This window comes from Lepeophtheirus salmonis, chromosome 13 (assembly GCF_016086655.4).
Source record: "Lepeophtheirus salmonis chromosome 13, UVic_Lsal_1.4, whole genome shotgun sequence".
Classification (NCBI taxonomy): Eukaryota; Metazoa; Arthropoda; class Copepoda; order Siphonostomatoida; family Caligidae; genus Lepeophtheirus; species Lepeophtheirus salmonis.
Window position 1 is genome coordinate 13,861,161 of NC_052143.2, and position 22,011 is coordinate 13,883,171.

Sequence of the window (22,011 nt, forward strand, 5' to 3'; positions counted from 1 at the left end):
TCATATACTAAAAGAATTGTATATTTTGTCAAAAATGATTAACAAGGTATTATATGTTAAAAGAATGTATTTAAATATAAATATATTATGTACATAGATAAAGAAATGCAGGCAAATGAATTGGTAGACAGTTCATCAATAATCAATATGGAGTGCATTCTTTATATTTAAAAAATACTAATCAACTAAAAATAGAGACAAATTGTAAAAAATTTTGTTTAAAAAAAAAAAGAAAAAAGAAAAAAAGAGGAATTTTAAAAATAAGTTTTCATATTATAATAAAATTAAAATATGACCAATAATGAAGACTTTCTGTATATTTTTGGCTATATAAAATATATAAAAATAATTTTGTATAAAATTGTTGTATGTGAAAAAAAAGGTGAAAAATAATACTGAGGGAGTTTTTTCACAAGGACATATTAAGTCAAAAATAAATTATACAAAGTAAAATGATTAGTTAAAATGTGATTAGCATGAGATGTCGAACAAATGCATCGACATGAAGGTCAGTATTATTATTATTAAATATATTATCATAAAATTAAACGTTGGACTAAGATATAAGAAGCTGCAATTTATAATTGAAATAAAGATTTTTTTTAAATTATGATGAATGAGGTGAAAGAGAAGGGAGGGAGGAAGAAACTGAGCAAATATTATACATGTAACATATGTATGTAGGTATATTATTATAATCATCGTTTCTTAGACTTTTCTTCCTGATTTTTCTTAATTTGAATAGCCTGTCGTCTTTCCCGCGATGTGGGCTCATAGGGTTTCCATTTGAGTGCAGATGCATAAATTTTGCGACTTGGAGTACGGATCCTTGTCTTTCTCAAGAAATCCTCAATGAGATCCTCTTTCTTCAAAATAATATGCTTCCCTTTCCAATACTTGATCATGCCTAAGTATTGTAGAGTACTTACAATATCACTGGAGTTTATTCCCATTTCCTCAGAGAAATTTTTGATACTAATTTCCTTATCTGGATGATTACAAATATATTCTAAGAGAACGTCTTTCCAATAAGCTCTGTATGTAATTAATCCTAAGTCTGATAAGGGTTTCTCAGGAGAGCCAACCTTATTTTCAGATCGAGATAGCAAATAAGAAAATTCAATAAGGAGTCGTCCATAGCCCTGTCGTTGAAATGCAGGTAGCGTGAGGATGCAACTAACATTGTAATTCAAGTAAGTTGTCTTTTCCTTAGAAAAGTAACCCACAATATGACATCCTTCAGAATCAGCAATGGTCATCACATAAAATAAAAAAGGCTCCACATCTATGTAAAGGGTCTTATGATCTAGAAAAAATTTAGCAAGAAGACAAAGGCTCTGACAATATTGTTTATATCTTCTTCCACAAATTTCAAATACGCTCAGTTTGTCCTTCCGATAAATCTCATCTCCCGGAGGATGCTTCCAAACACATTTTGTCACATGGCGACGCAAAACAGTCTCACTCTTTAGATATTTCAGGCAAAACTCACAAATATACATTTTCGGGAGACATGCGAATTCCTCTGGGTAGGGACTTTGATACCAAACCTGAGAAAAACCCATGAACACTTATTTATTAAAATCTCGATAAAAACACATTACCTCCATTTCGAAACGTCCTAGTTGGATGTATTTGGTCATTTTAGAATCAGGAAGGCCTTTCAATGAATTTTCAATATCTTCAGCAGCAGCAGCTTGAGCTTCGTTGAAAAGCTTATAGTCCCAATCGGATGTAAGTCCTTTTAAATTGGCCTCACGGTCCTCTAATATTTCATAGTATGGATCCTTCAAGTCTTTAACGTTAATGTTCCCCCTGGTTTCTTTTAACTGAAACATGAATATTTATTTCAATGCACATTTTATCTGGAAAATTATTTACCTGTTGAGCATATTTTCTTTGTTCAGAATTGGGGGATTGGAGGGGCGATTTATTTGCTAATGATGAAAGGGCTTTTTTTCTCATAGATTGACGCTTACTGACGTCTGACTTAAATTCTCTACATTCTTTGGCAGTCATATTATGGTACACTGGACATGATTCAAGAAGAAAATGGCGCTCTAATCTCCCACCTATCATAATAATAAAGAAAAATCAATGCTATTATTATACAAAAATATATAAGTTTCTAACCTAAATGTCCAGAAGAGTCACAACCAGGAACAGGACAGTTTCGTGTCTCGATGGATGGTAAATTGTCGATATTTCGACGAACCGGAGGTAATATTGGAGCACCGCTAGAAGTAGTAGTTGGAGTACTATTTTTTGGAGGACGTCCCACTTTCCTTTTTCGAGGAGACCTACTCCCAGTGCGCTCGGAATCACTTTCTGATCCTGACTCTGGTTTTCCAGTAATATGTCTACTTCTTCTTGGTGCTTGACCCCTTGTTGTTCTTCTGGTAGTGGGTAGTATTTGTTGTAAGGGTTGAGAATCTTCATCAGAGGACGTGCGTTCCTTATTTCTTTTGTTGCTCTTTGAAGAATTCTTCTTAGCAGCCGCATTCTTTGCTTTTTCCTTTTCAGCGGTGATGATGGAAGTTTTGATGGCTGCCTGCAATTCAGAATCACTCTCTGAGCTACTACGAGAAGAACTAGATGAACTTGAGGGCGAAGAAGACTCCTCTGCACTCGAACTTTTAACAGGTTTTCTTTTTTTATAATTGCCACTTTTGGGTTTTGTGGGTGAGGAGGGCTTAGGAGGGTTAGGTTGTTTTTTGGAGGAGGATTTGGAGGTATGCTTGGGAGGAGGGGAGGCTTGCTTCTTACTCATCTTCTTTGATGATTTTGTAGGTTTAGCAGTTATCTCAGGACCACTTGAATCAGATTCACTAAAAATACTTTTTAATTTAGTTGTATTTGAAGGCGGGTTAGATGAAGGAGAGGGAGAGGGAGTGGCCTTGGATTTGGAAAAGCCTTGTTTGACTCTAGCAGCCAGATTGGGGAGGGAGAAGTCGCCAAAATCGGAGTCATTATTGTCTTCGGATATAACTGAAAAGATAAGAGAATCCAACGTGGAAATTATCTCAAGGGGGTGGCCCAGAGTACACATACTTTGTTTTTTGTGATGATTGGAAGTGGATACAGAACTTCCGGACTTAGTCTTGGCTGTCGCTGATTTCTTGGGGGCTGTTTTGGGGGTTGGAGGCCCTTTCTTGGATGTGCTCTTACTTGAGACACTCTTAATGGAACGAGGACCTTCCTCCTCTTTCTTGGGAGGGGGACTCGAGACTCCTCTTCACCCTCAGAGGACTGCTTGTTGGAAGAGGAGTCTCCTTCCTCATCGTCAGAGTCGGAGGAGTCCTCGTCGTCTTCATCATCCGAAGAGGAAGAACTTGAACTTCCTTCCGAGGAAGACGAACTCCCTGATGAAGAGGAACTTCCGGAAGAGTTTGTGGAGGAAGATCCTGCTTTGGATGTGGATCGCTGCTTCGGAGGCATTCCTATAAGACTACTCAGACTTGGGCAATCACAATGCGAAGGCGGAACGTCAATCCACAATTCTGTCAATTGACAATCGTCAATCCCCCAATACAAACAGGTAGCAGCATTCTCATTTCTCAGCCACAGAGGCAATTCGAACTAATGACGTCATCCCCATTCACTCATTCACTCACACACTCATTCAAACGGAAAACGAATACGCGGAATGAGGGCGCGTATCGCAAACTTCATGTTTTAGTCTCCATTCCATTCTCATAACTCTCAAGTACTTTTAGTGATACTCATAATTGGGAAACATTGAATGTAAAGTTCAACCCAAGCAATGAATAATTAATTAATTATTAAATCGAAGAACTAGTGTTAGAGAAGGACTAGAGACAAAGCTAATACATACGTTTTTAAGTTTCGGAAAATAATTAATTTGAAGCCCCCAAAAAAATCAAAAAAAAGAAGAAAAAATCCAGCAGACGCCCTTGCAATGTCATTGTCCATTGACTATTCACAAGTCTAATAAATGAACTAACACGGCTAGTGTCTATGCTCCACCCAACATAATAATTTAGACTTTAGAATCGTTTGGGAATTGTGATTGTTTGGACTTTAAAGCACGTTGGAAATTTTTGAGGTATATTCATAAAGTAGTTAACTTAATAAGTTTCATAACTTATGTAATAATACTTAATACCTATAACTTATAACCATTTTGAAAATAACTATACGAATACTCAATATAAGACTTAGATTATAAATAAATTTCGTTTGATAAATTATAATAATTTTTAGAGCCGAATTCATAGTCAGTACACATTTTCTGACTCCAGCAAAAATGTAAATCCATGCAAATGACCATTTGTGAAATGTCTTTCAACGCAGTTTCAACTCCTCTTCTCTCACATCCCTCCTTCTGTTGAGTATTGGAATTCAATGTCATACGGTATGACATTGACTCATACCTACTAGGGTACATAGTTATTGTGAATCAAAAATAAGTTGCATATATAGTCCCAGGTAAAGGTCCTTTGAGTCCTTCAATCCCAGGTATATCAGAGCATGAATTATATAGTATAGAAATTAATTATCAGAGGCTCTATTTTTGAAAACATAAGGAATTATCACTATTTCTTTTGGTCAAATTGTACCTTATGGTTACGGTTATTGATTTAATTAATAATTATTCAACCAAATGACGTTATATTTGGGACTATATAATGTATTTACGGGAAACGTTTGTTTCCTGAGATGAATCTAACTATTTGTTTTATTGCCTGTGTTTTTCTGTTTCTTTAAAAAGAGTTCCTAGATGAGGTTTGACCGTCAAAGAGTAGTTAAACCCTCAGAATTTGTCTCTTTAGTGACCAAGGACTGACTCACGAAGATGAGGAAGAGTTCAACTGATTTGGATCTTTCACCTAAATATGAATAAAGCCCATTCATAAATTACTTCCTATCCGTAGTGATGGACAAAGAACTTAAGGAGAGTTTGAAGAATTAATAACTGCACAATTATTGACTTCCTTTATTTATGTTGCTCTTGAACGTGAATAAAATCAACTTGAAATCTTTTTAGTCTATGGGAGGTCTCGGATCTCTTTTGGAAATATAGATGTTTTAACAATTTGTTCTAAATTTTCAAGTATTTGTTAATTAAATACTCTTGACTCATATTTCTTATCAATCTGGCTTTTTTTTTCTTTTAATATGAATCTTATATGTACAAAAAGAAACTTATCTATATGCTTCCACCTACGTCCTCCTCCGTTTTTTTTGCTGCCTCTCAAAAGTTTTTTTTTTTTTCTTCTTGGATGAACACTTATGAGAATTCAATTTTTTCAATAATAATAATTTTTTCTTCTTCTTAGATGAACACTTATGAGAATTCAATCTGTACAATAATAATCAAGGGAGATTGCATTAACCAGCTAATTCGTCTTGGATTGCTACAATTCAAAGGAACACTTATTGCTACAATTCAAATGAACACTTATGAGAATTTAATCTGTTCAATAAAGCCAAATAGTGGCAGTCTATAAGTTATATCTAATTTGACGTATTACTTTAGTAATCTTTTGAAGTACCTATGGCCCATAAGCATTCTATTGAAGCATTGGATATTACGCAAGATACTAATTTATTTGGAGGTAAAGTAATTTTAAGGTTGTTTTGTAGTTGGTCCATGTATTAAGCGATCTTCACTTTAGGCAAGTTAGGAGTAGGTTATTTAATTGGCATGGGGTTCAACAGGTTTTAATTTACAAAGACTATTATAATAAACTTTTTATTTGTGATTCAAAAAAATATTTATTATAAATTTTGTTTAACTGCATACTGAGAGGATTGTACGTAGAAATATGTTCATTGTTTACTGCTACTGATTATTTGGTATCCTTGCAATTTGTTGGGTTTTCCTTAAGTTATGCGTAGCTGTGAGAGTATCGTCGTGCACAAAATCGGTTTAGGAGTAATTCTGACGAACATAACCCTTTTTTTATCAAACCCAGGAGGTACCCAAAAAAAAAAAAAATGCATTCTTGTGTTTTTTAATAATTAATCTGGGATAAATTAGGTACTTTTTCATTCGATTCAAATAGACAAACATAAGTTATGAATAACATTATTCATTTGAATTTTTAAATTATTTGACCACCCTCCAATGTGTCCGTGGAACGGACAGGCTCATACTTGTCTTATAAATATAAAAATAAACTTGAATCTTCCTCCTCCTCCCCCGTTTTTTTTTCTGCCTTGCAACAGTTTTTATTCTTTATTCTACTATTAAAAATTAGAATGGAAGGGGAGATTGCATTATCCAGTTAATTCGTCTTGGATGAAAACTTATGAGAATTTAATCTGTTCAATAATTTTTCAGGTAGTAACATGAAGGGTAGATTACATTATTTCTTGGATTGCTGTAATTCAAATAAACACTGATTTCAGCAATTCAAATTGACACTTATAAGAATTTAATAAAGTCAAATAGTGATATTGTATATGTTGTGTCTTGACGAGGTTGAAAGACACAAACTATTCAATACCTGGAATCCAGGACGACCGAGAGAACCAAGAAGAATGCGTGGAGGAATGAGACTAGAAGGAGTTATATATAAACAATTGTATTATACACATAATTGTTACTGCACACTACTCTGATAAACACAGGAGAGTGTGCTATTAAGATAGAAGCTATAACAGTACTTTATATATACACTTATTAAATAAGAATAAGAGGAGGGGAAGAAGGAAGGAATGAAGAACCTTTGTAGTTTCTAAATACACTACTGTATAACTAATTTGACATATTACTTTGGTAATATTTTGAAGCACCTATGTCCCATAAACATTGGATATTACGCAGGATACTAAATTATTTGGAGGTATAGTAATATAAATAGTTGTTTTGTAGTTTGTGGATGTATTAACCGATCTTTCCTTTAGGCAATTTAAGAGTAGATTAGTCTATTGACATCACATCACACTCCTGATTTTCTTCCCCTGTGTGTCCGTGGAACGGGCAGATCATACTAGTCTTATATTTACAAAAATAAACTTTTTGAATCTTCCTCCTCCTCTGTTTTTTTTTCTCTGCCTAGCAACAGTTTTTATTACGCTAAAACCGACTCTGGTTTTAAACAAGAAACAAAATTGTGTTACTTGCAAGTACTTCCACTTTCACTGATTAAACATATTTAAAGTATCCTATATAGATTTTAATATATACATCTATTTAAACAAGAAACAAAATTGTGTTACTTGCAAGTACTTCCACTTTCACTGATTAAACATATTTAAACATATTTAATCTATTTGTCCAAAACGACAGAATAGATTGAGCTGATTTTTGCTATATGACGTCATTAGAACACTGCATGTACATTGGTAACTTTTTTCTGCTCCAGGTGCCTGGGGACCTTTGGGGTGTCATTAAATATATATATATATCCAGGGTGTTGAGTCCAAATTGAGTAGGAAGTTTTTGAACCACACACTCCTATATGGTTTTGGGCTAGTGATCTCAATCGAGCGGCCTCAAAAATTATTAGTAAACTACCATGTTTATTATCTAGACCACAATATGACGATGATGAATGTTTATCCCACGAGGAGTCTTGCTCGTGCTACACCAAACAAGTTGTTTTATGGACAATGTTAGTCGAGGGGAGAGAAGAAAATAGAGTGAGAGGAAGATAATCATACATGTAAATCCGGTGTGTTTTTTAGCTAGCCCGTTAATTTTTAATTGGTAGTATAAAGAACGAATTTTAATTTCCCTAGCAGTTTTCATTACTATTTAATTCCTGAGTAGTGAACATTCTTTCCTAAATGGATTCAAAAAATTTCAAACCCTTATTCAACATTCGTCTGTGCTCATAAAAGACGGAGCTTAACCCTAAAGATATGTTGCGGAGTTATAATTGTAAGTCCTTGTTGGACTCAGAGTAGAATTAGAGATCGACATTGGAGTAATACTAGCAAATGTCATTGTTTATATCCTTTTTCCATTCCTCTCTTGTCACAGCTGATTGTAACTGATAAATGAAACGTGATGAATATTATTCTTTCTCTCCTTTAAAACATTCTTCAAATTGTTAGGTTACCATATTGATTTTCGTTGTTTTTTAAACATACCCATTCCACTCTGTCCGGTTAGTCTCCCTCTCCAAAGTGCCCCACACAGCAAAGTCCGACGGGTTCAAATCCTGCAAAGATTATGGCCCCATGTCCTTGGGCCAAAAATCAGCCATGTTGTGGACGTAGAATTTTGGTATTTGGCCGATGATGTGTGAGGGTGCACCATCTTGTGCCCACACATAGTTGTCCTCTGGGTAGGTGGCCTTGAGCCATGGCAGTATAATGAATGTCATCACCTCTTAGTAGGCCTCATGTTTGATTTTCTCCCCAGCCTTAAACAAGAAGGGAGGCATCTTCTTGTCGTCGGACGCCACGACCCCCAGGGTCATTGTTTTGTATGGAACACCCCCTTGACCTCTTCTGGGGGTTTTTCAAGCCAAGGGTCGTTCCGACGATTGTAGACCTGGCCCATGGTGAAAATCTCTCGTCAGAGAACATTTTTACTCTGGATATATTTGCCTTGATCCACGCACGAACTTTTTCCCAATCAACAGTTTAACGTCGATATATTGTTGTATTAACGTAAGCCTTAAGTTGTCGGAACGTCGTGTAAACGTTAATTTTAGTTAATCTATGCTTAATACATGGTTGTGCAGGAAAGTTTTCTAACCGTTGTATTAACGTTATCTAATGGTTAAACCAACTTTCAAATGAGGTTGATCGAATGTTATCTAATAGTTGTTTGGTGGTTAAAAACAACTTTCAAATTACGTTGATCTAACGTTACCACTTAGTTGTTTTATGGTTGAGCTCAACTCTTTAATAACCCTATTGTAATGAAAACGCATTCTAATGCATAGAATATTAGGTACCACAATATTATATTTTATTAAGTTAAAAATATTAACATAATATACAAGTACATACATATAACACCAAGACTGAAATGATTATAACTTCTGTATTCATAAAAGAATAACACATATATATATATTAATATAATATAAATAAGAAATAACAAGAAGATAATCAAGTGCCGAGTGTTTAATATGGTGTTCCAAAGCCCAGTCTTGTAATAAGTTCTTGAGTGAGTTTTGCACTTCACTATCCTCAACGGTAGAGTCATTAGAGAACTCAATAGTATTTATATCTTCAATAATCTCAGGAAAAACACTTTTACTTAATGGTATTCCAATTGTCATCCTATTCTCAGGCTCAGTAACTGCCAATAACAATAAGGAATCCACATGGTTAGAGTCCGAATTCTGATGGATTCTTGTTGTTTCGGTTCAAGCTGCTCAACGTTGGGTACCATGTTTTCTTGTATCATTTACCTTCTCATTCCATTTCACACATATTCCATCTGTTGACAAACCCTCTTGCACTTCTTGCTGAGGGCTTGTCTGGCTAACCCCTGACTCATTGCTGGAAAATTCGTAAAAAATTTACTTAAAATAATAATTTAGCTTATTAATATAGTTGTAGAAAAGAAATATTTTTTGAATAAGAGTGACACTAATCATTCAAACAATAACGCGCCAAATACTGAAGGAAATAGTGTCATTCCAGATCAAATCGATCACTCGTCAGACAGCACCATCTCCGATTTTTTTGAAATTTTGCATATAGTTTAATATTGAATAGATGCTCTAAAATCTAAGATTTTAGTCTTCTTTGATCTCCATATCAGGAGTTAAAGGCTTCTATAGTTCAAGCCTCGAGGGTAGAACCCATGATAATCACCCCTCTTCTTCATGTTTTTAAACAGCTATATTTCTTGTGTTTTTAATGGTATCGATCTAATTTAAACGTGATTAGGTAGATATTTACAGATTGATTATTCTATATTTTATACTTTTGCCGAATAAAATGTTCCTTTGACCTTGAAGTGACGAGGTCAAATCTTAACTTTAAAAATTTCAAACATGATAGACTTCAATGTTTCTCAAATTTTCATGCAATGGCTGTCAACATATATTAATTAATGCTTTTTTTTTTTTTGGGCCTGCTTCAAATTTGTGTTAACGCTATAAGCGAATAATAAAGAATGGGATGTACAAAACTTGGGTACAATATTAGAAAATATAATTAATTTAGAATTGTGGAGAGACAAATTTACACTCATTTATATATTTTATTATATGTTATATAGATTTAGTCAAATACAAGATCTTAATTATCACCCTTAGCTATATGTAAGGGTGATCATTTTGGTAAGAATAGAAAAGCGTGCGAGCAGAAGAGAAGAAATGGAATCATTGATTAAATAATATACATCTTGAAATATGATTAAATAATATCAATCAAGAACGTCATCATTCCCGCCTTTATTATTCAATATTAATATAATATTAGATGGTGATAGTCGATAGAGAACTGAATAAAATGCCTAAAATAACGTCGCCTTCTGTCTGGATTTATGAAAATGGAGGTCCAGGAATTTGGGAATTACTTACCAGATGAGAAACAGATGGTTTGTCGGATTTGTCGAAATAAATGTGCCTTTGGTCTCCTATCTAGAATTACACGCCACTCATTATTCTCATATCATATCAAGAGAATTGATATTCATCTAAAAAATCAAGTTAATGATGAATACATCAAGTCAGACTTTAACTCTGATCTCACAAAGATGCTTATTGCATTTAATATAACCTTATCAATTGCTAATCATCTATGTTCAAAAAATTTATGGAGAAATACACGAGTAAACCTATCCCTTCCCGAGGAGCCATCATTAAATTAATGGAGGATGTTGGTACTGATGTCATTATAGAAATACATATAAAAATGTTTTGAGTCGTCCACACCAAATGACGATCAAGTTATCAGTAAAAAGTATAAAATATTTACTAATTTCTAAATGAAACTCTGAATTTTGTACTATCTAACAGTAAGTATTCAATTTTTTTTAAATCTAACCCTAAAATATGATTCTATTTTAGCCAAAATTATCAAGAATTATGACACACAACTCATTCAATGGCAAAAAAAAGTGCTTAAATGGCCACAACAACGGGAGTAGTAGCTTTGGATGGTTCGCAACTAGTTTGTCTGAGACTAGTTTCTTCACTTAAAGACTTGTGTATGATAATTAGGTTTTCCAATATTACATAGTCAATAAATATTACTTTTTTTATCACTTAAGGGTTTGCTATGGTTGATAGCCTCCAAGAAATGGTGTTCAGAAAACTCATAAAAGGCAAAAACAACTACTTAAATGGTCACAACAACGGGGGTAGTTACATTGGGTGTATGCATTATAATTAACAATTGTGTAATATCCTTCATGATAATAGTATGTTGTTATATAAGCATAAATAACGGGGAAAATATCTTTTTGATGCTCTTAATAGGGAGTAATATCGCCGGACATTACTACATAAATAGCTTTTGCTCTAAATCTTTAAGATGGATTTATTTCCAACATTTTTTTATTAGTATATTTATTGCGTAATTTTATGATTTTGATATTTACTTTATTATTAATAATTAGTTAGATCTCATCGGTAGAGATATATCTATCCTGTGCACAATTGTATATAGCAACTTCCACATGAAGAAGAGGGGTGATTATCTTTTTGATTAAACTCCACGTCTCGCTTGTGTTTTGCAACCTAAAGTTATAACATATTTAACTGGATTATGGTGTCATTTTAATAAATTGTTTTGGATGGAAAATTCAGAATATAATAATGTTAGAATTCAATTACTTGATGATTTCCTCATTATTTTCCAATGTAATCCTCGCTCTATAGAATGCTGTCTCTGTCAATGTGGAATGTGGGATGACGAAATTAAAATAAAAAATATATTGTCATAGATTTTGGAGGAAAATATGATTGATGAAATAACTTATAGAAGATGGACACATACAGATAGGTCACAACTGGAAACATTAGTGAAATCTAGTCAAGATTTTGTCAAAGATTTTACGAAAGGTCTTTCAAAAATATCAACCGCATGCTTTTGTAACCAAATCCTCCAGGTTTAAAAGAGCGAAGAAAGAGTTAGAAGATGGAGAAATGATAGTGCTTTGTGACTTTTCTGAGAATTTTTCTTTTGTTGTTCAGAACAAGGTGCAAAGTTTTCATTCGAGCAATTATATGGTAGCACTTCACCCTTTCGTTGGATATTTCAAGCAAAACACCACCTTAAAACAAGTTAACTTTCTAGGGATATCTGAGTTTAACACTCACTGTGAGCGTCCATTTATATATTCAAAATGTATCCAATTTGTTCAAGAAACCTTGCCATACATTAATTACATAAAATACTTTTCGGACGGATGTACAGGACAATATAAGAATAGAAAAAACTTCTTAACCCTTTGCATACCACAAAGAAGATTTCGGTATAACATCAGAATGTTTGGTGTTTTTTTTTGCAACAAGTCATGGAAAAGTACCATGTGATGATTGGGGAGGCACAGTTAAATATTAAGAATATCAATTTGCATATTCCAAATGTAGTGAATATAATCAAGAATTAGTACTCTTAAGCGATAGACAAAAAAGGGCCACCAATATACATGGAACTCAGAGGTTTCACTCATTTATCCTTTACCTACAGGTGAAACATTTTACTGCTTCTGAGGTATCGATAGTTAAACCACCTATAGGGTCATTCCACGCCAAATCGATCAAAAAAGGGATTTTTTAGGGCACCAATTTTGCATATAGTTTAATATTGAATAGATACTCAAAAATCTAAAATTTTAGTCTTCTTTGACCTCCATATCAGGTGTTAGAGGCTCTTAAAGTTCCAGCCTTGAGGCCAGAACCCATGTTTTTAAAGAGCTATACCTCTTGTTTTTTTAATGATATCGATTTATTTCGAACGTGATTGGATAGATATTTACGTATTAATTATTCTATATTTTATACTTTTACCCAATAAAGCCGAACAACCCTAGGTAATCTTTTGTTGAAAAAAACCCTGCTCCATTTTACATTCATTTCCAGATATCTCTAGTATTTTTTGAATTATGAATGATGCAGCTAAAGAATAGCTTCAAAGCGACAAATAAATAGTAAGACCGTTATGTGGTACGAGCACCCTTAGAATGTGTGTGTTCCAAATACATTTGTTCGTCTATTTGTCTGTGTGTTTTAATCAAAGAAAATAATATATTTAGCCAACAGCATGTCTGCCTGGAAAGAGGATTAACCCGTTGAAGTTATCATGCACACACACAAACATATATATATTTATAAACTAACAACCCTGGGTGGGGGTGGGTGCAGAAGTTTATTAATTACGATGATTGGAATTTATTTGGATAATTATTCGAATTAAGTATTATTTACTATGATGAAAATCTGCTAAAGAATTAACTTTGATAATTATCAAAGACGAATGAATCCTACACTATGAGTGTTTCATAAACATTTTCATTTTCGACATTTTTTGTTCTTTTCTTGGATTATTCTTGATCTCAATCAACGGAATGATTAAAAACTGATATTCCCCCCTGAATTAGTGTAGAAAAATGTCATTTTAATCATTTTTCCCCCATCTTTCACCCAAGCAGATACTCATATGATAATAGGGCAAAATTTTAAATTTGAATAGGTACGATTTATCTTTGAATTGGCTGCTCAAATCGAAAAATGGATGCACAAAAAAAGAGTACATTCCCATAGTTTTTAGTAAATGCGCAATTGAGCAGTATATACTTGTGTAATCGTTCGGTAAATCATGTCATCGATTTTGGGATTGATACTTATAATAACTTAGTTTTTTTGTTATTTTGATAACCGTGAAACAACGTTATAATAACTTAAGTATGATCGGTCAATGTTATTATTAAGTTGTCTCGTGTTAACGAATCTATTCGTCATATTTATAACCATAACTCAACGTAAATATAATGTTAGTCTCTGGTGAAGTTCTAACCAATCTTAATTTAACCATATTATTTCGTTAATATTACGTTATTTGTAGGCTGGGTTGCACCTCTGTAGACTCCTTTCCTTCAGAGTATCCGTCAACAGGTGGCGTGGGATCTTCCTTGATCTTCTTCAGGCCGCCAGAAAAACAGAATCCCTTTTCAAGTTGTGTCCCCCACTTCCTCTTTCCTTGAGAGGTATTTTCCCTCCTTTTTCATCTTGGCAACCTTGAAAATGAGGCTCCTGGAGCACTTCACAATGTCCATAATCTCTACCACCTCAATTTTGTTAATCAGAAGGTCGCAGATCCTCTGCCTTTTTGCTTCTTGCTCACTCATGATGAAAGATTTGAGAAATGTTTATTATTGTTTACTGTTGCAAAAAGGACAGGAGATTTGGAATATGCAGGAAAGCATCACAACACCTTGTTATTTTAATTACATAATTTTTATTTATTAACAGTCCATGCTTTGCTTCCGAACCCTGTATAGAGGAAACAAAATTAATAACAAAGAATTCAAACACCTATGTAAAAAAAAGAACCCTTTGTAAAGTTTCTTCCACTTCAAATACTCTTTTGTTCTTAAAATCTTAAAAATAAACTCCTCCATTCAACCATATTGTTCTTAAGGCAATTTTAAATAAATTGGAGGATATATCACCTTTCATGAATGATGAAAAGCTTCAATTTCAGACATCCTTTTTAAAGGAACCGATATCATAATTTGTGAATAAATAAAAGGCGAATGTGAACTTTTAACAGAAATATTATGCAATTCCAATCTTTTTTAGATGCTTTTGATTTTAAAAGCAAAATTTTTGTATTTTTTGTTTGTGGATATGTTTCATACTCTATTTCAAAGAAAAAAAAAGGGTTCTAGTTGTCTAGAAATGTCAATTTTAAAAGAAGAAAGACGAATAGTTTACATAGAATCACTAATTCCATGAATGTTTGAGAATAAAGAAGACAATTTCAATTTGTTTTCAAGAGGAGTGCTTACAAGTTCTAACAAGCTCATTTATACACTAGGATGGATTATTTTATGTATAGTGCCTTCACTTTAATTGTGGATAATAATATTTTTAAGAAATTCTTAGTGCATTCGAGAAATCCGCGAGTTTTATTTTATTTTAAAGTTCATTCTCAGAAAGATTAAGGAGACCAATATCTTAGAAAATCTGTCGTATATAAAATGTTTAAATTGTATTTTTTTATTAAATAAATATGTACGACAATACAAATTTTCTAATTGTTTCATGAAATTTTTTTCTTCCGATCATAACAGTTACTTACAAAAAAAATTAAAGAGGCATTACTCACGATAATCCATCTACGAGAAAAACTTTTAAATTTTCTTCTTCATCAAAAGGAACGAAATATTTTAATGGCCTCCATAAAATTAACTCATTGTATAATTATATTGTTTTTAGATAATATTAAATATCAATAGGCATACATAAATACGTCGTATAGGTACATATTTGTTTGTACTAATAATTATTCTCCTCTCTTGTTGTACTTTAGTTTCCCTCAAGGTATATAGAATAAATTCAGATTTCTCTCAAAACAATCCTTCTCAAAATATCTGGAACAAACTCTTATTAGTTTGAGGATTCAATGTATCTTCCCTATGACGAGCTTGAATCCATTTCTTGCTGCTATCTTCGATTTTCGAAAATCTATGATAAGAAAATCCTTCATCAGAGTTCCCGTTAGGAGAAAAGCAAATTGCCACAGCACAAGGCAAGGTATTTTTTTGGGAGTATTCATTGATCGATGATTCATTTAATGCTATTTTCTTTCAATGCATTTTCAATGTATGTATTATTCATACTGATCCATATTCAATACTCATAGATTACTTAACAGGTTAAGCAATCCATCGTTTATATAAATTCCAAAAAAATCCAATGACGTCACATCAAAAGAATGATTTTTAATAACAAATCTGAAATAGTTCAGAAGATACCATACTACTCTTCTATATAGCTTGTGCACACATGGAAAAAATGCATGCTGTCCTTTTCTTTAGTTGTCCTTGAATATTACATTTTCTTTCCCTCTTTTTGACATACTAAAGAAAGAAAATTGAGGAAAAGGGAACCATTATTTCATGTTTGTTTTTTAATTACATGATTAGTTACTATTAATTTCTTAAAATTTTTTTGAGGAACTACATATTTTAGATAAATTATTTCTTTTTCTGTTTGAGTGAATTTTACAATTGGAATCAGATGCAAAGTTTTTGGGAAACACATTGAAAAATATGCTACATATAAATATAAAATTTGAACTCAAGGAATGGTATTGCCCACATGAATCACATCACTGAACAAAGTCAAATCAGAAGAAAGAAATAGTTCTGTATCAGCCCTCTCAAAAACTGATCTCAGATGAGATATACCAATTATGGAACTAAATATTGCTTCATTATTAAAGCTGTTATCAAGTAATTGATAAATATGAGCACAAAATTAAAACATAATATCACTTGGCTTTATAAGGCCACCTCTATCAATTTTATTTTAAAAGTCATCTTCTGCATTTGAATCAAATTTTTCAAACTCGATGTTTCCCGTCGAAGATAGAAATTTCTCAGAGCCAAGAGATTTTTGCTACGATATGGCACGAGTTGAATATCCACTGAGGTAATAAACGATACCATTACCTGAGGAGATGCAATGGTCGATGGTACAGCATTTTAATATTTTCTCGCTTTTTAGTGACATGATCCGACTCCGTTTCATGACCATGAGTGATTCGTTCGTTTATACTGTAAGTATCCCATATATAGAATATATCAGTCAGCCTCGATCAAATACTGACAAATCCACTCTGACTTTTTGTTAAGTTATTATGAAATATGAATATATTCAAGCTTAGAAGCATTTCATTAGCTTGATACTTTAAGGTAACTCTAATTGACGGTCACGAACCACTGGAAGGTCACAAACTCACCAATTGAACTGCTTTAACAAAGGAACTGATTCATTAAAAAAAGTAAGATCTGATTCACCAAAATAACTGAATCTTGAAAAGAACAAATTATCAATAGAACTGATTAACTAAAATAAACTTAATCGTCAAAAGAAATGAATCCTGCACAGACTCTTCGTATTTTGTACATTTAGGTAGCAGTTCACTTGAGTTTACTCAAACTATTTATTTAAAAAAAATCATACCACAGCCGCTTCCATTGACACAAGAGGTCACCAACATTTTTTTGTCTGAGAGTTACTTTTACAAAATAAAAAATATGTTACAGTACACATCTCACATTCTGTACTAAAACATCACAAAAATAATATTATTATTATGTCAAATACATCTATATTTTTACTTATTCCCTTATCAATGTTATTTATGTCCATATCACTGCTCACGCGTCACAAAACTATTTACAGGCACCATGACATCTGAAAATTAAATCATAGATCACTTACAATTACAATCTTTATTTCAAGAATAAAAAAACTTTACAAGACATAACCTTTTTGTTATATATTCGTGACTTCTTTCCTACTTTATCACCTTATTGTTCCTGTCATGATTATTACTTAATCTATCCTTTGTAGATGTGTAAGTACCGGAAGATATGAATATTATTTGTCCTCAAAAGTAGGAGCGGGTTTTTGCAGTTGGTAATGCTTATAATACTAGAAGCTGTCATCATTATTTTTTCATTCTTGAGGAGAAAACATATGAAAATTCATGATCTTTAATCATATATATAAATAACTAACCTGTAACTACGAACTACGAAGTTTTAGAAACGTGTAAAATTGCTTCGTGATGAAGTTTGAGATAAAGTATTGACTTGAGATTTTGTTTTTTTAAGTACAATAATTCATTAGGTTTCTTGTGTTGTGTTGGTTGTTCCTTTAGAGGGTTATTTTTTTGGGTCGTCCTTATCTCATTAATTTGGAAAATGTTCCAAAGCCTATTACAAGTGCTGCCACAAAAAGTATCTGAACGTTCTTGGCTGAGATTTCAGAGGCGAAAGACTGAAGGTTGTTATTACCGACGGAGCTTCATATTGTATTTAAGCAGCCAAAAACCTTAAACAACATTTTCCAATTATGTTGCATGTCACTTGTCTAGCTCATGGTCTGAACAGAATAGTTACGCTCTGTCCTGATTATTTCGAAAATACAAACACTCTCATCTCTGAGGTGAACAAAGTATTTTTTAATTCAGGTTGTGGAAAATGTCAATTTGCTGCTTTATGCCAAGTTCCCCTCCCACAAGCACCTAACCTCAGGCGTTAGGGATCTTTGCTTAAAGCAGTGGAATACTATGCCAAGCACTTCAATTCAGTCAAACACTATATTAATGGTATGGATGAAAATAATGATGCAATAAAAAAAGTAAAAGATGTTTTGAAGAATGAGTCCCTTTTGTCAGAAATAGTGTTTATTCAAAACAATTTGAATCCTATACAAGTAGCCATTAAAGCATTGGAAAGAGATTGCCGCTACTTACAAGTGTAACTACAATGAAAAGTACCTTTGATAATATGTTTTTTATTTTAACATGTGTAAAGGAAGATTACAAACTATAAAATTAACATAAGGTTTATTTTTAAGTACTACAGTAAATAGTTTCATTTATGTTTCTATGAAACTCGAGTAAATATATGACATGAATAAAAATTTCAATAACTTTTTTATAATTTTGTTTGTCTCAAAGATGAGAATGGAAATTATTTATAGTGCACTTCATAATATTGAATCCGATTTTTGCAATAACAATTTTGCAATTAAGAAGAATTAAATTATTAATGCTATCAATGCAAATGATGTAACAAAAACATGTCGATGACTTAGGATTCGATAGATAAACTGTAAACAGTTTTCTTGTGCAGAAGATCAACTCTCTCCATACCTTTGTGGACGTGGAGCTTAATCAAAAAGATAATCACTCCTTTTTCTTCTTGTGGAAGTTTCTATATACAATTGTGCACATGATATATATCTCTACCGATGAGATCTAAATAATTATTAATAGTAAAGTAAATGTCAAAATCATAAAATTAGACAATAAATATATTAACAAAAAAATGTTAGAAATAAATTCGTCGTAAAGATTTAGAGCAAAAGCTAATTATGTAGTAATGTCCGGCAATATTACTCCCTATTAAGAGCATCAAAAAATATTTTCCCCCGTTATTTAAGTATACTTATATAACAACATACTATTATCATGAAGGATACGCACAATTGCTAATTATAATGCTACACCCAATGTATCTACCCCCGTTGTTGTGACCATTTAAGCAGTTGTTTTTGCCTTTTATGAGTTTTCTGAACACCATTTCTTGGGGCTTATCAACCAAAGCTAAGCCTTAAGTGATAAAAAAGTAATACTTATTGACTATGTAATATTGGAAAATCTAATTATCATACCCAAGTTTTTAAGTGAAGAAAATAGTGTCAGATAAACTAATTGTGAACCATCCAAAGCTACTACTCCCGCTGTTGTGACCAATTAAGCACTTGTTTTTGCCATTTAATGAGTCGTGTATCATAATTCTTGATAATTTTGGCTAAAATAGAATCATATTTTATGATTAGATTAAAAAAAAAAATGAATACTTACTGTTAGATGGTAAAAAATTCAGAGTTCCATTTTGTAATTTGGTGTGGATGACTCTAAACATGCTGAAAATTATCTTAACTTCGCAATTGACAATGGGGGTATTTCTATAAATGACATCATTACCAACACCTTCCATTAATTAATGATGGTTCTTCGGGAAGGGAAGAATTTACCCATGTATTTCTCCATAAATTTTTTGAACGTAGGATGATTAGCAATGGATAAGGGCATATACATGCAATAAGTGTCTTTGTGACATCAGAGTTAAAGTCTGACTTGATGTATTATCGTTAACTTGATTTTATAGATGAATATCCATACTCTTGATATGAGATGAGGATAATAAGTGGCGGTTAATTCTTGACATCGGACTAAAGAATCATTTATATCGATAAATCCGACAAGCCATCTGTTTCTCATACGGTAAGTATTTTCCAAATTCCTAGGCCTCCATTTTCAGAGATCCAGACAAAAGGCGACGTTATTTTAGGGATTTTATTCAGTTCTCTAACGACGATCAGTATCTAATATTATATTAATATGGAATAATAAAGGCGGGGATGATAACGTTCTTGATAGAAGAATATGTATATAATTTAATCAATGATGCCATAAGTATTTCTTCTCTTCACCTCGCAAGCTTCTGTATTCTTACCAAAATTATCAACCTTACTTATAGTTAAGGGTGATAATTTTGGTAAGAATAGAAAAGCGTGCGAGAAGAAATAAATAAACACTAATGGCATCATTTATTAAATTATATACATCTTCTTCTATCAATCAAGAACGTTATCATTACCGCCTTTATTATTCAATATTAATATAATTAAATTATATCGTTACCTCATTTCTCCACGTCTCTTCTCATCTCATTTCTCTCGGTCGTCCTGGATTTCTTTATTTAATAGTTTGTGTCTCTCCGACATCGTCAAGACACAACACCTTTTTATTATCAATATATCAGTATATTCTAAATGGCAAAATCCACATAAAGAAAATAATGGAATTTTCAATAAATATCAGCTCAGTTCAGTTATATAAAGGTGCGTGTGAGTGAGTGCGTGTCTTTGTGTTTGATTTAAGCTTTTTAGATAGTAAGATGACTGACACTGCAAGGAGTCAACAAGAGAGGTGTATGCAGGAGTGTATCTACTTAAGTTTTTATTCTTATGTAGTAATTTGAATGTTCATCTATCAGTGTCGTTCTGCGTATTGATTTAAGGATATTCATGTTAGAAAAAGCTGAATCACAGTAGTATGTAGACCTAAACAAAGCATACCTTTGTAGGCCTGTTTGGTGAAGATTATCATAGTTGTCTGGCTTTACCAAGCTCCAGAAAAGCTGTGAATGCTGTAGAGACTTCAACTGCAAATTATTTTGATTGTTTATAATCTCCATTTCCACAGGATGAACATTCATCTATTTGTCCTGAAATCTCACTTAAGTCCACATCCATGAAAAGGTTCGTCATAAATGTTACACAGGGCTCAAGTATCTTAAAGTTACTGAATCTGTCAGCAAAATCCTGTCCAAGGCTTGATAAGAGGTCACAATACATGGACACATTTAAAATGCTGGCTGCATCTGTGTAATTGTTCAGCATCGTTGAGACCGAGGGGAAGTGTTGAAATCTTTTGTTTTTCACTTGCTGAATGTACCATGACAGTTTTGCACTGAATGTTCAAATATTTTTCACATTTGCCTCGTATCTTTAGTCTCACATGGTCAGGAAAGCCAGATCAAGTAGCCACTCTGCATCAGATAATAAGCTGGTGTCCTCGTCCCTCGTTTTCATGAGCACCTTTATATAATCCAGCTAGGAAAGAAAGTGCTGTTGTATTTCCCCCCGATTTAGCCATCTCACCTTGATGTGGAGGGGGAGATCCCCATACTCTGCAGAGCGTTCCTCCAGAAACAGCTTGAAGCTCCGGTGTTGCTTTGTCTTTGCTATAATGGAATTGGAGATTCTGATAAGAGGCGTCATGACATGGTCAAATCCCATAACTTTTGTACATATAGCTGTTGATAAATGACATGATAATAGTTAAGAATTTTTGGAAAGTCTGTGTCCGCCTTGCAGTGCACAGTACATGTGGAGTGACGACCTGTCATTGGAGGTGCTCTTTCAGCTTTTACAGACACCAGCTTTTAAAAAGGTAACTGGTTTTTCACAAAGTAATCCTAAACTGCGTTATAAATTTTGACTCCCGTGGTTGTAGTTTTCAGTGACAGTAAGGTCAAAAACTTCTCTTTGCTGGAAAAGTCGTCAAATACAATCCAAATAAAAACAGCCTGCTGGGCTGGAGTCCACAGACTCATTGCACTGAAAAGAGAACCATTTGTACCTATTCACATGTGAGTCCAGCTGTTTTACAACAAACGAAATGCACCTCAAACTAAATGGTTGATCCTCAGAACCTTACCATCCTTGTTGAAACAGACCAAAGTCAGATTCTTCTAAGTCTCCTGTGTTAAGTGAAAAACTTAACTCACCAAATAAAACTGATAGCCGT

General features: G+C 33.1%; 1 protein-coding gene and 1 long non-coding RNA gene across 2 annotated transcripts; both read right to left on the bottom strand.

Moving 5' to 3' along the window:
- Positions 1-49: 49 nt before the first annotated feature.
- On the bottom strand, positions 50-3,574 carry LOC121128345 (lysine acetyltransferase chameau). The gene is given in 6 exon segments (XM_071892684.1): positions 50-1,550; positions 1,605-1,829; positions 1,882-2,072; positions 2,134-2,844; positions 2,847-2,988; positions 3,052-3,574. Coding segments are annotated over 6 exon segments (2,508 nt in total). The 5' UTR covers positions 3,439-3,574; the 3' UTR covers positions 50-698.
- Positions 3,575-18,406: 14,832 nt separating this feature from the next.
- Positions 18,407-20,165, bottom strand: LOC139906960 (uncharacterized). Its single transcript, XR_011783232.1, has 3 exons — positions 19,498-20,165; positions 19,305-19,444; positions 18,407-19,242 (listed from the first exon to the last, which is right to left on the bottom strand). It is a non-coding gene; the product is annotated as an uncharacterized lncRNA (long non-coding RNA).
- Positions 20,166-22,011: the final 1,846 nt, after the last annotated feature.